The 18,143-nt window shown below is 39.7% G+C and overlaps 1 protein-coding gene across 2 annotated transcripts; it reads right to left on the bottom strand.

Moving 5' to 3' along the window:
- Positions 1-10: 10 nt before the first annotated feature.
- LOC122969873 (hippocalcin-like protein 4) lies at positions 11-16,893 on the bottom strand. Of its 2 annotated transcripts, none has more exons than XM_044335888.1 (4): positions 16,813-16,893; positions 2,082-2,257; positions 345-560; positions 11-208 (listed from the first exon to the last, which is right to left on the bottom strand). In XM_044335888.1, exons 2-4 carry the CDS (start codon positions 2,241-2,243, stop codon positions 11-13), a joined length of 576 nt encoding a protein of 191 aa, XP_044191823.1. In that variant the 5' UTR covers positions 2,244-2,257; positions 16,813-16,893. The 2 variants fall into 2 exon arrangements, with proteins under 2 accessions (XP_044191823.1, XP_044191822.1); XM_044335887.1 differs by having other exon boundaries at positions 16,673-16,863.
- Between the last annotated feature and the right edge of the window lie 1,250 nt (positions 16,894-18,143).

The following is an 18,143-nucleotide window of genomic DNA, read 5'->3' as shown; positions in this document are numbered from 1 at the left end:
CCACCGCTCTCTACTTCTGCATGTCACACTGCAGCAGTAGGACGATGGAGGGGTCAGACTTGGCGGCCTCTTTAAACTCTTCCAGGGTGATCTCGTCGTTGTGGTCCTTGTCCATCTTGGAGAAGATCTTGTCCACGCGCTGCTGAGGGGTCAGCCCGTCCTCGTTCATACGCATCATGATCACGGTGCCGACCATTTTGTAGATGGCCTGCAGAGGGAAAAAGGAAAAAAATGTTAGATCTTGTTATAAAAATGTATATTAACATGAATCATTTCTATTTTCACAAGATGACTCCTTGGGCACACGCTGCTCTTTCTGACTCACTGCCGGCTCACAAACACACCTCGATGATCTCCAGCATCTCCATGCGTGTGATCTTGCCATCCCCGTCCAGATCATACATGTTGAAGGCCCAGTTGAGTTTCTGCTCGAAGCTGCCCCTGGAGGTGATGGACAGGGCGCAGATGAACTCCCTGAAGTCGATGGTCCCGTCACCATTCTTGTCAAATGTCCGAAACGCATGCTGGGCAAACTTGGAGGCATCACCATATGGGAAAAACTGGAAGATTAAAACATAAGGTGGCATAAACAATGCATCAGTTGCATCTTGCATCACTTCCTTCTTTTAAATGTTAGTAAACAGAGGACAAAGACCAAGATGGTTGATCATGTCTACATTTTATGACAGGAGTAGCAGTGAATCAATTACCTGCAAAGTACAAAGTGGAATTGTTGTTAATTTCCTGCATTTACCTACTATTTTGTATTATAATTGTATAATTTTATATACATTTTTGCATTTACATTGTGATGTAACATTACATTTTTGTAACTGTATTATTAACTGTTTAGCCCTAATGTTCAGTATTAATTGTGTGAGATTGATTCCCATTTTTAACCCTTTAGCGTATATACCGCTCTTCTATTTCTCAAAAAAGGTCATTTTCAGTCATTTGAACAATTTCACAAATTTCCGGTGTCAAAATGATTCTTTTTCTGTTTCTAATGTTTTTCTACATAAGTTTATAGGGTCTCAAAGTATATCATAGTTATCATAGCATAGCAATATCAGATAACGTTTTCTTTTTTTGCCTCATTTTTTGTCACTGATTATATGAATTAACGCAGACTCGAGGATGAAGAAGCTTCTTTATGTTAATTTTCTGTCACAGTAACATAATGGTGCAGAATTTGTGTCAGTTTCACCGCGAGGAAGAACATTCTGTGATATGGGAAGGCTGTGGTGACAATAACACATAATTATGACAGTGCTAGCTCAGAGGACATCAGCTTGACAGCAAAACAGTGGACTGCTACATGCAGCGCACACAGCCATCTTGCAGTGATCACAACACAGTGACTCATACTTGTGATAACTGTGCTGACTAATGTCTGTTTGGTTAGTACCAGTCAATGAGAAGTAAGTCTCTGTGTGTGTAAAACAATACAATATGTATATAAACATGAAATACAATGGGCTCTGTTGAAAGACATCAATAATTGCTGAAAACATTTTTTGGCATTGAAAAAACAAACAAACAGCAAATATGTGTTATCAGATTATCAGTGTCAATACCATGTTCTGAAAAGTTCACAACAATGCTATTTTAATTTGCAGTTTAATCTGTGTTACAAACAGTAACTATTTATGTAGGTGGAACTTTTAAAAGTAAAATAAAAGTTTACAAAGCTCAGTCAGCCTCTCTCTGGACCTGTGTGGCCTCTGAATGTTCTGATGGAGTTTCAGGCAGTAACAGAGACGCTGGCATTATTAGAGGCTTCAACTCCTCTCAGTGCCCCAATAATAGGACTATTAGTCAGCCACAGTAACATAAGCTTTCTACATAACAGCTCAATAATGTTGTGAATGAGTCATTAAAGAGGTAACTTTTTATTTTATGTAACTATGGAAAACTATAGAGTACATTTTCAACTGTAGGCAATCCAAGAAATGGAGATGAGAAAGATTATTTTATCCATGTCAGTAGACCCTACTCCTCCTCACTACTGCAAAATCAGTTGCCCACTGCACCTAAAGCTACCATTCGCTTTCTCCTGCCTTTCCTGTGCGCCACCTCACCTTAACATAGAGCTGCTGAAACTCCTCCAGGTTGAGGATGCCTGAGGGACAGTCTTTGAGGAAGCCTTTGTACCACTGCTTGAGCTCCGCCTCGTTGAATTCAGTGTTCTTGGTCAGATCATCCAGGACCTCTGGGGCCAGCTTGCTGTTGTGTTTCCCCATGATACTTCACCTCTCTAGGAGGGGGGGGGGGGGCAATACAGAGAGAGAGAGAGAGAGACAGGGTGAACACTTAGGTGAGGAGGTGCTAGACAAAAAACATCAGCAGCGGTAATGTCCTTGTGTTGTTGAAATAGCACAGGTCTCTGAGGGCCGATGCAAACAAGGAATTACCTACACATTTAAACACACAGATGCAAGCTGCATTGACTTTGAGTGTCTAAATATACAGTAAACTAATGACAGCTACTGTTGTTGTTACAATAGCTGCTAATGATGATCTAAATTAACAAACAAACAAATGTTTCTTCATAATTGTAGTGACATACTTTATCCCGGTAATTACAAACATATTTTGATTTTTTTTTTTGGTATTGCTGAAGTATTTTAAAAATGTATTTAAATTCCATCATCACTAATTATCATCTTAATTTCAAATTTATTTTGGATCAGTTTTTTTCCCCAACTACTGCACTTACAATTCAGTTATGATGTCATCTCAGTTATGATTGATCTCACTAAAACATTTAATCTACTGGATCACTGTCCCTTTTTTTTAGATAAGCTACATGCTGTTGGCTTTTCCCATTATACACTGTAACCAACCAGTATACCTTCATAACAGAAAGCAATGTGTTGTTGCCCATGGGTGTAAATCAGATTTGTTAACTCAACAAAAAGGTGTGCCTCAAGGTTCTACTTTAGGACCACTTCTGTTTTCTGTTTTATTAATGATCTCTCTTTAATTTCTTCTGATTGTTGTGTTCAATTAAATGCAGATGATACTATTATACACACACCAAAACTTTATTTATCATAAATTTAAGAGGCAAGTGCAAGTATGTGGAAGAGGACCCGCTCTTTTTGTAAGGTAATGAAAACACAACGATTCTTATTTTCAGGTGATTATACACTATTTAAAACATAATCCATATATCATATTCCATTTCTGCCAAGTCCATTCCACTAGATGTCACTAAATTCTGCATACTGCACCTTTAATATCAGAAAGAGACTTTGAGAAATTTGACTACAGTGTTGTAGTCAAATGTGTGACTTATTTTACTGTGATTTATTTTACTGGTAAGGTGAAATAATAATGCCTTAATTCAAACTCACAATAGTGTAGACACAAGTGTAAAATATTTAAACAGAGTAAAGCTGTTAAGCAGCACTGAACAAGTGGGATCTCCGAGTTAAATGAGTGGCTGAAATGAATAGTTTTACCTTTGTCCATTTATTATAGATAAAATGTCCACACCACAAAAGACTTTTCCATTTCCATAATGACTCATATCATTCTACCTCCATAATCACTATCTATAAGTAAAACCCTTGATAGCATTTGCTGCTATTTTGGCCATAAAATGGGCCATTACCCTGACTGATAAGCCAGTGACCTCACCACACACATATTCACATAGCTGAGGACCACTGCAGTGCCTTCGTGACGCCATCCCTGACTCATAGCCCCGTCTCACAGCTTTCGCACTTTGACACCAGGATACAGCCAACACATCTGAGCCAAGCGGCCACAAATCCTCCTCTGAATTGCAGGGAGAGTGTGAGGACAGTTTAGTGGCTGAAATATCATCCTGTCCAGCTTTATGGCGAGTGAGTCATGTAGAAAGAGCCAACAAAACGTGAAGTCACTGCAAACAGCACAAATATTCTAGACTTTGTGTTCCCATGACAAGGGGAAGGCACTGTAGGAGACCCAAGAGCTTAGAGGAAGACGCTAGGAAGAGCAATAAAGGATATCAATAGGAGACAGGCCATTCTAGCATTAACTTGCTTTGAAAAGGTCACCAGTGATCTTATCAAGTTGAAACACGAAAATGAATGTTTTCCCTTCTCAGAGAAGAGAAAGGGCACTGTTCAGGAAGAAAATGAAAAGAAATGTGCTTGTAAGATAGAAAAATATAAAAGCAACTACTATCAAAGTGTCAATGCTTTAACTCTTAGCGGGTCAGCTGGATGTTCATCTGTTCACTGCAGTCCTGTTACAACACAATTCAAACATATTTAACTTCTTTCAGTTGCTGCCGGAAAATAGCGTTAGCATGTTTATAATAGAACCCAGCATGTGTCAGCCATAAAAGACCAATTGTACGTGTTTCATTTCCACAAAAGTGTATTTGTGCGGCAACACAAATGAATCCATTCAGAAGTGACTCAGGGTTTTTGAGGTTAGAATGGCGTCTCATGCTTTGAGTGGCACACCACAATTTTTCGAAACCTTTTAAAGGTGAACCTAACGCATTATTTAGACAAACAAGCAATTGTCTTGGCACAGGCACGAATACGTGCTTAGGCACATGCACACACAGTCTCACAAGGTTAACTGCTACATGATGGATGCAGACAGATGCTAAGAACAACAGTGTGGAGAACGAGCACATAAGGGGAGTCTTGTCGTGGCAGCAACACCTCTAGCGCCATTTCCCCCTGAGGGGGAGAAGGTCAGTTTGGAGAGACCACCATTAAACAGAGATTTTAGACTCATAAATGTCCCCTCTCTTTCATTTGCCCATTCTTAAATCCATATGTCTCAAAGCATTGCACTGCAAGCAGACATTTATAGTGAGAGTTTAACTAATCTCTGAATTATTGACAGTGTCAACTCATGGAGCTCTGTAAATCCCTGACTCTATCAACTAACACTCCACAAACACACCAACTTGCGCCACAAACATTGAGTTTACCTCCGCTTCTACCCTCCTGGACACACACATATAAACACAAACTCCACAGAGTTGTAACGTTTCCCGCCTCCGACTGAGGCAGATGAGATTTTATCCCTCTGTTAGGGAAGCAAATCTAGCAGATAATGGAGTTTCCTGTGGAAGACAGTCAGAGGCGCAACTAGCCAAGCGAGCAAACACATCAGAAACTTATCCCATCTAAAGGAATCAAAATAAACACCCCTCACCCCGGCAAGATGGGCAACCTGTAGGTTAATTGTAATGGTTCCCGGGTCGGATGCTGTCTTCCAGTCAGGTGCTCAGGTCTCTGCCAGCACGTTTTACTGAGGCAGAAATCTGTTGTAATATTCAGATGTTGTAGGTAATCTGTAGATAACCTCCAACCTCCTTGCTGTTTCTCTTCTCTTTCTCTCTCTCTAAGATGTCTTTCAGAGCTAATAAGTCAAATCTCTGTGGAATAAATGAGATGGTTTCAATACCGTAATACAGATGAACCAGCTTCTATGCAATTTTCTCATTTTGGTTTCCTTTGAGAAAGGTGATGCTTATCTGAGTGCATGCACATGTGCATTTATGTGCCCATGTATGTGAACAGATGTCGACTTCCTGCACCTAAGCCAGAAAAATAGTGATAGAAAAGTGTGTGGATGTGATCGTCGCAGCTGTACAAGTTGTTGCCAGTCAACTTACAACAGAAATAGCAACTCTAAAACTGCACTAATCAATGTGAAAGGAGTCGCTCATATGCGCAAAACATACAGAGAATTACCTGAATCTGCAGTTCTCATCAGCATCCAGCACCAACCACAGACAGGCAATGTTAGAAACTGGTTTGAATATAGTGTATTGCTCTGTGTTTGACGATTGTGTAAAAAGGCAACTTTTTGCTAACAAATTAGCCACTTTACACAAGGATAATCTGTTAGTGCAAAACAAAACAACATGACCCCTTCTCCCAAACAGAAATTAGCCAACATGAGCACGATGTGAGGCTGAATAAATGTAGATCTCTAGAGATAGTGATGAGTTTGGAATGAAGAGAAGAAGAATTTGGAGGTTAGCAGGAGCAGGACAAGAAAATGGACAAAGAAAATAGTTCCACCTTCAGAAACTCAGAAAAGGAGGCCACGGTGTCACTCACATGGTTTCACACACACACACACACACACACACACACACACACACACACACACACACACACACACACACACACACACACACACACACCATTCAAACAACAAATACAAATATCAGTTGTGGCTTCCAGAAACCCTTAACAGCCTAACAAAGATCCCAAGAGGCACCCATTTATGTGCTGTAATCCCAGTGCATTTAAAATCACTCCCTCTGGTGCTAATATGAATAGCTTTATTCCCAAAATGCTGCAATTTCTCCCAAATTTACAGCCGTGAACACCTGCTCTGAACATCACGCCAAAGGGATCAATTGGTCTGACAGTGGCAACATGCTGTTGCTGTGCACGATGACGTCTTTGACAGTCCGTTCACGTCAACACACGATGGAGGCCTCAGCACACACATTCAGACACACATACAAACATGCTGGCTTCAACCAGCATATTAGTCCTTTCACAAACAGGCTGACATTCTTACACATATAGACACTTATACACTGAGATGAAAATGATTTTTTTTTTAAAAAGGAGAAAAAGCAGCAGGACAAGGTGAACAAGCTGTGTGTAGAAGAAAATAAAGAAGAAGATAAGAGAGAGGATGACTCAATCTGGATTCACACGTCTGAAGGGGAAGACAAACAGACAGGGAGTGAAAAGGCGATGAAGATGGAAGGATGAGGAGAGATGGGAGGTGGCGGGCAGATAAGCAGATCTTGTAGAAAAATTGCCCCAACAGGCGTTCAATAGAGAAAGACGTGTATCTTACCAAGTCTGAAGGGGCCTTAATGCATGTTCATTCCAGCTGTCAGACTGATAGTAAACACAAAGTCTAATCTGAGTTGTGGATGCGTGGGAGACTGTGTGGATGTGCGTGTGTGTGTGTTTGCCAACCCAGCTTGATCTAGCTGATTGAATAAGCTAATTAAACATGTTTGCATGCCAGAGTCAGCTGTAATAAAGCTTACATTTTGATGGCCGATTTCACAAACTCACGGCACTTGTTATTAGGCTGATGGATGGCATGGGTGTTACACATCAAAGGCAGTGGTTCTAATGACAGGATCTGAGGACCAACAAATACCAATTTGATTTCACTCTTATTTTACTCTCTTCAAGCTGGCACAATGCATGACATGTACACTACTGCATCACAGCAACAAGGTGAGAAATGAAACCACTTGTTTGTTCTTTAAAGGCCCTCAAAACAATAATTTCTCAATCAACCTCTTACTATGATTGATGGTTCCTACATTCCTACATTCATTAGTTCACATTAGGGATTTCTTTACTGCTTTTTTTTTCTGTGCTCCTCTCACTGGTTTTAGTGGGCGGGGCTCTGTTGGAAAAAGGCGATGTGGTGCACATACTCCAGTGCACTAATCAGGATTCAGCAATCTGACGACGCTTAATGTGGGTTGTTGGTACCTATCAATCAAAACAAACAGTCTTGACGAAGCAGATTGGCTAAGAGTTTGATAGTTAAACTCATGTTGAATAATTACAAAGGATGTAGTTTTAACTTTTATTTAGTCATGAATATTGAATGTTATGGAAAAGTACATATAGGTCCTTTAAAATGTGCCACATTCAGTATATATTCTTTGGTAATACTGTGAAATGTTTCCTGCTCATCATGGACACTGCTGATGGTGATGACAGCTGTACTGTTGTTATATTCATACTCACAGAAAAGTAAAAAATAAATAGTTGAAGACTAAATCAAAAGTAAGAGGCGGCTGTATTGGAAACATTTATTAACACATTTATGAATCAATTAATTACTGGTCATTTATTTACAAAAATGCAAAACATTTGCTGATTCTGGCTTCTCAAATGTGAAGATTTGTGATACTTCTATATTTTTGTCATAAATTAAATCTAGAAATTAATAAAGAGAGAAATGAGATGCAAGAGACTAAACAGCTTGCATTAATTACCACATTATTGAGTGATCTTCTGTACCAACTGCTTTAAAGTTTGGCTACTTTACATACATAAGACATTATACTGGTATACTCCCCCAACTTTACTGGAAGCATACTCAAACTAATATTTAGACAGATAGTTCAAAGGACATTATAATATGATAAAACTGTAAAACAATATAGTTATGTAACACAATCAGTGAATTCAGGATATCACCAAAAACTAGACATATCATGTACCATATTTCTGGCATAAAAATACATTGTTCCTTTATGGAGAGCTACTGTGAAAGGAGGAAAATGAGGTCTGAAAGCAGTGGGCTTCCACTGTCATTATTATGAGGCTCAGGAACTCTGGCTTGAACTGAACGTAGCCTGAAGGGGAAAATGTGTTGGTGTCCCCGTGACTGAAAATGATAAGCTGGCAAAAGCTGTAATTGAGTTGGAAAGAGCGCAAAAATGGGAAGCTGGGCCACCCATACAGTAGTCATTTCCTGTGTGCGTGCGTGTGTGTGTGCGTGAGTGTGTGTTGTGTGTTTGCAGTGGCAATAACCTTTGTGAGAGTGGAAAAAGTACAATGGACTGTAGCAGCAATAGGGGAACAATCAATAGGATACCAGTCCAATACCAGCCCTCTCCATGAACTACAATGTGAAGTGTGTGTGTATGTGTGTGTTTGTGTGTTAGATAGGGAAAGAACAGAGTATAAGAAGGTAGACTAATCTGATGAAAGGTATGAATGATAAACCAAACCCCGAATGGTCTCCATGGCAGCTCACCAAACCATCAAAAGTGAAATAGAACAATACATCGTCTTGACAACAGTTGCCCGGCACACTGCCAAAAAGCAATAGGGAAGGGGATGACGCTTTTAGCCAATCGAAACAGTCCCTCTGCCAACTGGGCCTGACCAATTGGCTGACTGATATATGAGCTTGGTGTCTGGGTTTTATTGGAAATCTAAATATCGGCCAGTGTCTCTCTCATCCTACACGATGCCATGTTTTTGATGAGATATTTATTGTTGAATTTAACAGTAGACTATTACACTTGTTGCCTGTTAGAAACCTGCAATTTAATTCAATGGTAGTGCAATTTCCACAAGCACAAGCATGCTTAATGTTATTGCTTTATTGCTTTATTGCGTTATTTTATAGCTGGAATATTTAACTATTAGACTTGTTCAATAAAAGGTCTCAGTGGTCGCAATTATTTAAAACCAATTACCGCAGCCTTGAGAGGATGCTGTCTCATTCTAATAGTCAGTGTAATAGTGCACGACCGGAAAGACATGATTTGATTCGTAAACGATTCTTGATACAAGATCTAGGGGAATTTTGTACTGAACAATTCACTCATGTTTTTAGTCCATGAAATGCAACATGAAACCGACAGAAAGAAAAAACAGAAAGAGAAAAGTTGAGTTAGCAGTAATTTGGAAGCATGTTTGCAGTCTTCTGCATGTATCAGAATAAAGAAATTAAAGTGTAATTTACTGATCAGCACCACTGGCTAAATGTCTATTGTAAAGCATTAACTCTGTGGAAAAAAAAGACAGTGCTCTGCTGTGCTGTTACTGTAAGAGCCTTTCTGCAGCAACGCTAGTCTCAGGGAACACCATCACTGTTCACAACGCTGTAGAGGTCTTGAATTATTGTCCTTTTTCCATTATTAAGATTTATTAAAGGTTATTAAATCCAAACTGCGCTCCACCGCTTGTCTTTTTGGAAGAATAACTTGCCCTTTTCTTTCTATAGTCTATCAGCTCTCACACACAGTCAGCACTAAAGGTAAATTATATTAATATTAAATAAATATGTTTCGATTAAGCCATCATCATCAGGTACTTTGTTCCTTTGTTGAAAAAATTGATTTTTGGAATCTGTGAACAGATTCACAGTCGTAGAATATAAGAATCAAAATGTTTATGTGAACAGTTTTTTTTCCTATTCATGCTGTTATGGACTTGAGAATTGACTTGGCCCAAAAGACTTCAACAGTTCTGTCTAATGCTGCACATCATGAGCAGTGCTACCAGAAAAACATTATAATATTAGTATCATGATATCAATTTCAACCATATCACCTAGCAGTAAGTTGGTAGTTGTAACAGTTCTAATTGAGTAGTAGAGGCCTATTAACAGAAACAGTATTAGCAGTATTGATCATGATCTGAATGCTAAAATTCTTTGACAAGAACAAAATGTAATTTATCAAAGTTTCAATCCAAAAATGTCAGTATATATACAGTGAAAGCCGAGTTAATATAAGGATGGTTATGTACATACTTACTCTACTGAGTTCTTACAGTACATGTTGGTGCTGAGGTGTTGACTCCTATCAGGGTGATCTCCATATTATTCTAATCTACATAAATCTCTCCAGTGACTGGAACAGAAAGGATGCATCGCTATAGAAACGCAGCTCACCTCGGTGCAGTTCAAACTCTAATTTAAGACCAGGCAGCATGTCGAGCCCGGGGAGAAACACGGGGGACAAACTGTGTGTGTATGTGCCCTTAGGAGCTAAATTTTATCTCCCATATCTCCAAAACATGATTTATTCACCTCAGTATTCATTAATTGCCACAATTGTTACACATTTGCTGAAGTCTGGCTGACTCATGTCTGAGTGCTGCTCTAATTGTCAGCTATTGTTTCCGTTTGCGCCCTATCAAACCTGCACAGCCTTGTACAATGTGGCTAATAATATTCCAGTGACACCTTTAAACGCAGGCAGAAGGGGAAAGATGCCAGCATGAGCACATACACACACACGCTCATATGTACAAACACACAAAAAACACACCTTCCTATATTACATAAGCCCTGGTGGAGAGTTGTTTGGTTGTAAGGCTCAGGTGTTTCAGCACCAGACAAAAACAGTTTCAAGAACAAATATACCCATGTCCCGTAAACGCACGCGCACACACACACACACACACACACACACACACACACACACACAAATGTATGGTGTTGAAAGGAGTGTAAGGGAACAAGGGGAAGCAGAGCATGGGATTAATGCCTGCAGCACTTAGCCTTGTTCCTGTACTGAAAGCTATCCTCTCATCACCATCCTTTGTTGACATGAACATAATGTGTTCTGAAACAAAGACTTGTGGCAGGTACTAATATGTTAAATGAATCATTTATAATTCGAACATTAACACCACCATATGTTTGCAATACTGTCTGTAATACATAAAAAATATGCATGATGCTGTGTATGAAATATGTGTACAAAGCACTATTTAATAAACTGTACTCTAGACAAACTACATGTTATATGTGCATTAAGTGGATGAATGTTAATAGAACTGTAGCACTCGGTAGATTACAGTTTTTTTTTAATTACAGACCCTTCAAGCATTATTTTCATATTCAAAAACTCACATTTTTGGTGTCTACAGCCTTGAGTTGGGACTGTTTTGCTAGTCTTGGCTGTGTGTCTTGTTTTGGATTTGGTTTTAACACTGATTTGACAGATATTGGCCCTGACTTAATTGGATTTCAACTTATCTGATTAAAAAAATGGTAATTTCAAATTTCTCAGCATAACACTGGCAGGAATGGATCAGCACAGAAATGTGACACTATTTAACACTTTTCAACTGCTGCAGCTGACTTCTCATGCAACGGATGCCTACGGTTTACAGACGCGTATGTTGTGATGGTTTAGGTCGTAATGAACAAAGGTGTTTGTGCCAAATGCAATGGGGGAAAAAAAACTGGAGGCACATGGTATTTTCAAAGAATGAAAATATAAAAACTAGGGCTGCAACTAACGATTATTTTAATTATCATTTATTCTGTTGATTATTTTCTTGATTCATTGATTAGTTGTTTGGTCCATAAAATGTCAGAAGATGGTGAAAAATGTTGATCATTGTTTCTCAAAGCCCCAATGTGACGTCCTCATATGTCTAGTTTTATCCCGACCAACAGTCCACAACCCAAAGATATTCAGTCATAAACAAATCAAAAGAAACTCAGAACAAAAGACAAAATTGACCCCCATACATATAGCATACAGACAAGCCTGAGAATGAGCGCTGAGCTCAAAACACTGCTTAATGTTTAAAAAGGCAATTGTTTGCTACCACGTAAGTCATACAAGTTTGTTTTGGAGTCTTTCTATCTCCTAGTCAATAATCACTTAATGCACTTAAAGGACCAGTGTGTAAGATTTAGGGGGATCTATTGCCAGAAATATTAGCAGAAATGGAATATAATATTCATAAGTATGTTTTAATTAGTATATAATAACCTAGAAATAAGAGTCGTGTTTTTGTTACCTTAGAATGAGCCCTTTATATTTACATGTGGAGTGGGTCCTCTTCCACGGAGCCTGCCATGTTGCACCACCACGTTTCTACAGTAGCCCAGAATGGACAAACCAAACACTGGTTCTAGAGAGGGCCTTTGTAATCTGCAATCTCACTGCTGCCACTAAATCCTACACACTACACCATCAAAAGGACAAAAAATATGTTATTGCACAGGAAAATTATAAAGTTCCAACTTTTTTGTACCATCACATAGAACAAACTGCTTCACTCATGTGGAAATCTGCTGACAAGAAAGTGGCAAAAATTACACCAGATTTAGAACCATTTCAAACCTGTTAAATACCTACACTAAGCACAGCTTGTTGCAGCTGTTTCCCAGTCAATCTTTACTAGAAAGCTTGTGCTGTGAAGCAAGGGTTGAGTTTCCATTAACAGCATACAGACAATGGAAACATGGTCATCTACAGGCACGTGCTTTTTGACAACTGTTGCTTGGTACAGGCTACAGTCCTATTCCAGTGGGTTGATATGCACCTACTGGTAGGTGAAACAAGCCTTTTCTAATCCATATCTATAAGGCTGATGACAACTGATAACGCCCATTCAATCAAGTGATAACATGCAAAATAGGTGGGTAAACAAGGAAACTCCAGTATACAAATAAATATCTGAATTACTGTAAAAATGAAATACTGCAAATTATCTACATCTCTTGTTCCATTTGCTCTGCCTCAATCTCTCTGTATCATACATTCATCCCATTCTCTGGAAAGAACACTTATCCTACACAGGGGAAGCTGGAGCCTATCCCAGAATGCACTGGGTGAGATGCAGGGTATACCGGTTAGGTGTGATAGACTTATAAGTTGCAAGTCTATCACATGGCTGACACATATAGTATAGACCGACAAACACGGTCACACTCACATTCACACCTATGGACAATTTTACAGTCACTGGTTCACCTAACCTGCACGTCTTTGGAGTGTAGGAGGAAACTGAAGCCCATGACCTTCCTGCTGTGAGGTGACAGTGCTAACCACTAAACCACTGTATTGTAAAGGGGGAAAAAAGGATTTGGCTTGAGAGGTTTCTCCTATAAAACCGGCCAATATGAGACAGAATAAATACCAAAATAACACTTTTTTCCCCAGTTCTAAGTTCTGAGATCAGTACCCACCCACAGCTGTTAGTGTGTGTTACCTCCTCATTGTACTAAAATTGTATCCATCAAGACACTCTGTCAATGGCGTCTACTGATAACTGTGGGTGTTCATTAGTTATCCACCAGTGATGCCAAACTCCTTCACTCAACATTCCTTTGTTGCTGCTCTACCACTCTCAGGGCTCCACACACACACACACCTTTATATTCCAACATGTCTCCCTGTGAAATAAAGCATGTGACAGGAATGGATGAATCAATCAGCAAAGAGAGACACACATGCAGCCGCTCATGCGAGCCGCCCCTCTTGCAAACAGAAATACACACACACACACGCACGCGTGGGCACACGCTCACAATGAGCCAGTGATGCGTGAGACAGATGTATAGTACACCTGGCCACGGGCTTAAGACAAAATGGAAGTGATACAAAGGGAGAGATAGAAAAGTGTGCGCTGGTTGTCGGTCTCATAGCATCATTCGTCTATTCCTGCTAACAGAAAAAAAAAGGAAAAAAGAAGAAACCGGAAAAATAAACAACACACACGCACACACACACATGCACAGAGACAGACAGGAAATTGTAGCCCAACACGCTGTTCCAAGCTGATATTATTGTACTCAACAGAATATGGATCAATAGGTCTTTCCAGAGCAGAGGAAGTAACTATAATCATGTGCTCTCCCATCCACTGATCTGTCAGTGAGCTGTTATGTGTAACTACAGTGTCTTTCCACCACCTATTGTAAATAACAGGGATACACTCGCATCATTGCAGAGACCAAGCTATCAACTTATTGCACCCTTAGGAAATAACCTGTTGCTGATCCTGCGAGTGAAATATCTGCAGGTGCCTTGTGTGGATTGTTGGCTTCAGGCGCGAACTCAAAATAGGGAAAATGACAATCCGTAGCAGCTCTTAATCTAAACAATAGACAGCACAGTCCAGCAGTTTTGTAAATGCTGCTAAGATTTATTGGAAATAATACAATGGCAATGGCAGAGTGTGTTCATATAAAAGCTTAGTTACTTTTCTCAATAAGAAAACACTAAAACATTTCAGTGAAAGCGCAGTCTTCTTTATTTACAGTTATCATTCAACAGAGCACTAGAGCTGACAATCAGGGATGATTATGCGGTCTACGCTCTCAACACTTAAGAGGCACAATCCCTGATTCAAGTGTAAACGAAGCGTCTCTCCACCACCAAAATTCAAAGCACAGGATTGAAACATTACATCGCTCCCAAACAGACTTTTAATATATGGACTCAAACTATGAGATAATGACAACAGAAAGTCTCAGTTAAGAATGTTTTGATGCTGTATTGTTAGGTTAACCCCAACTACATACAGTATGTGACAACTCCTGAAAGCAACTGTTTAAAGGTATTACAATAGAAGATATTAAAATAGCAGAAGATACTATACTCTGATGGATATTTTGGAAGAGCGGGTGGTACTAAATGCTACTTATTGACAGTGTAATAATAGTTCCTTTGTGTGATGTTCAGCACCACTTGAAACACTTTTTCCTTTTTCTTTCTCATCTCATTATTACTTGACGCTTTAGCAATACTGTCTTTGTTGCATTCATGCCAATAAACCGTACTGAATTGAAAATCGAATTGAAATTGACAGGCTGACTCTTGAGAAGTACACACTCAGAGAGTAAAAGTGGGTTGCAGTAGAAGTGAAGCAACAACTCTAAACTTGTGTGGATTAATACTTGATTAAAAGACAAAACTACGAATGACAAAGCAGCTCATCATACTGCTACAATTCTATTTGATCGATAACAGGAACACAAGACACAGACTTGGCTTCGAAAAGATAAAAAAAAAAAAAAAGTGACACAATACCCAATGTTTACCCCTCGGCTCAGAGAGCCTCCATGGACTAAAGAGCTGCTCCTGTTCAGTTAAAGCCTGGCAGCCAAAGGGCTACAGAGCCAAACCGAGCCGTCACCAGCTTGTCTGTCATGGATGTGCCCAATTCGTGAGTTTAGTGTATGTTTTTACAGAAGACTGCTATGCTGCTTTGTACCGTATATGAACACAATCAATGAACAGTATATCACATATAGACCCAGCAAGGCATACAAGTACATTACTCTGACGCAATAACTCATCTGATACAACCCCTTTGATGCACAGTCGCATGAAGGCCACCAATAATGTGCTCGCCCACAGCACACATGCAGCACATTTCAAAGCTGGTCCTATTGATTGTGCAGGTCCTGGTGTCATCCACAGAGGACTGGATTATGCAGATGGAACTAAACCACTTGTCCAGGCTGCAGTCTGTATTCTTCTGTCCGTCTCTCCTTCTCTCTTTACTCACACAGGTCAACTTGAAATGACTTTGAAGGTAAAACAGTGAGAGTTGCAGCTATAGGTTTCTTTTGCAAACTCTTCATTTATATGCACTTGTGAGGCCACTCAGAGCTTTCAACTGTATTTGCTTTCAAGACACAGACGTTTGTGTGTTTTGTAATAAACATGCATAAATATCCACATTTCTTTGGTTGACTTTGCATGCTCAAATAACGCTGATTTGTTCTCTGCATGTGCAAAAGACAGAGTTGTAATTTCATTGGTGCGACACATAGGTAGTCTCATTGTGTTCAACCGTTAATTGCTCCCAGAGCATGAAGGACATTCTAGCACTGGCTTCCCCCGGCTGCATTTTCAGATCCATGCGGAAGCAAACAGTTAACGCCTGCTTAATCCATCCAAGATGTTCAGAGCATTCACTGAAAATGACTCACCAAATGTAACACATACCAGCACAACACAAGCAGGATTATGTTTACTGACACCATGGCAGATACATGGTCACCAATGTGCCTCTTTTCTTTAAACAGGGAACCATGGTAGCAGTTTCAATTGCCTCTACAGCCCCAAGTGTCCTTGAGCAAGACCCCAACTGCTAGGTATAAGTGAAACCTTGCGTTGCCTCATTTGTACAGGTGTAACACACTATTACTGACAGGGTTAAAGGTTCAGTTCCCTCTTCTTGGTGCAACACCTTGGATAACAGACTAGTGAAATAATGTCCCTGGCTTTCACTCTCATTACTTATTGCTTCAGTTAGTTATGAATTAAAGATAAGTGAGGAAATATTTGACACACTGTGACAAACACTTGTACACATTAACATTATGGTGAAAGAGTCCATTTGCAAATAAAACAAAGCTCTCCTCCACCTACCTTGTAATGTTTGGTAGAAGAATGAGCTCCTTTCAGCTATAAAACAGAAGCTTCTTCTTTGCTTTCCAGCTATTCTCACGGCTGTGTTTTGGTCCAAAACAGTTCCTCCCTCATGTAAAATAACCTTCGCGTTAACTCACCTCTCTCTGGAAGAAGATGAATGAACCGCTGCGTCTCCCTTGCCAACACATTTGCATAAAGACCGCCCCCCTCGCGCGACGATTAGCCAGGACGCTGTTGAAAGGTGGACCCTCTTCATCTGATTCGACGGAGCCGCTTGTCAATAAAAAGCTCCAGCTCTGAACGCGCGCGCCTGTGCCCTCGCGTCCTCTGTGGCGCCGCCGTCCGCGCGCGCTGGAGAGAGACAGCGGGAGAGTGGGAGAGAGAGAGAGAGAGAGAGAGAGAGCGCGAGGGCGTCAGTGTAGTAAAAAGCTAAATAGGAAAATAACAACCGCAGTAAAAACTGAACAATACATATAATAATTGACAAATGTAAGATCTTTTTTTCTCGGTGCCATCGACCTTCCGCCTTCAAATTCATCTAATTTATATGAAAGATAGTTTGATAGTCTCCTGGAGATGTTATGACTTCAGTCTTTTGCTTATTTACATGCCAGAACTAGCTTATTTAACAGAACTAAACTGATTTAATTTAACTTTTACAGAGAGATAGTTTTGTGCAAGAGCTCTGAACTATAAAGAGCATTACTGGATAAACCTTCCCAAGACCCCCTTACACATTTCAAATAGGCTACATTTCGAATATGAATCATATAACAATAAAACTGAGATAATGAGGATCTTAAAACTTGATCAGCTACAGGTTAAGGTCAGAGACTTTTTATGGCAAATTACCTCCAATCAAAGAGAGTTGCTTAGGGAGGGGTTCTTCGATGTTGTTCAGCCATCCAACAAGCACTTTGATTGGGACATACAGTACAGTACATACATACAGTGCTCACTACTTCCTGCATTGACACTGAATGTTGGCAGTGGATGTAATTCATTAAGTGTGGGATCCTCCAATATGAATGTAATTCCTAGGATACAGTGATGCATTAATTTTTTGTAGTGATGAATATTTGTTGTTAACATCATACTGACTTTTTCTGATGTGTACTTGGTTCCAGTGCGTTGATTTATCTGATTCTGGATTATCAAAAGAGAGTTTGAAAAATATATTATATGGATGAACAAATACACTGTTGCATGAATGCTGATTGCATGAGTTATTAGCAACTTCACATTAAAGACTGTTAACCTGCAGGGAAGTTAGGAATTATTTGATAAAAAAAAAAGAAAGAATGCTCTAGACTTTATGACCATAGCTTCAAAATCAATATTTGCTTGCACCTTAGGTTAAACTGACTCAGCCTCACTGTCTGCTGTCCTACAGTGAATTCACTGAAGTCAAGCATACCCGCTCCAGGTGCTACCGAGAGACAAACAACATTGTCGGTTATTCTGCAAA

This window comes from Thunnus albacares, chromosome 19 (genome assembly GCF_914725855.1).
Source record: "Thunnus albacares chromosome 19, fThuAlb1.1, whole genome shotgun sequence".
In the NCBI taxonomy this organism is placed as follows: Eukaryota; Metazoa; Chordata; class Actinopteri; order Scombriformes; family Scombridae; genus Thunnus; species Thunnus albacares.
The sequence above is the reverse complement of the archived record's forward strand: the minus strand, read 5'-3'. Positions and strand labels throughout refer to the sequence as shown.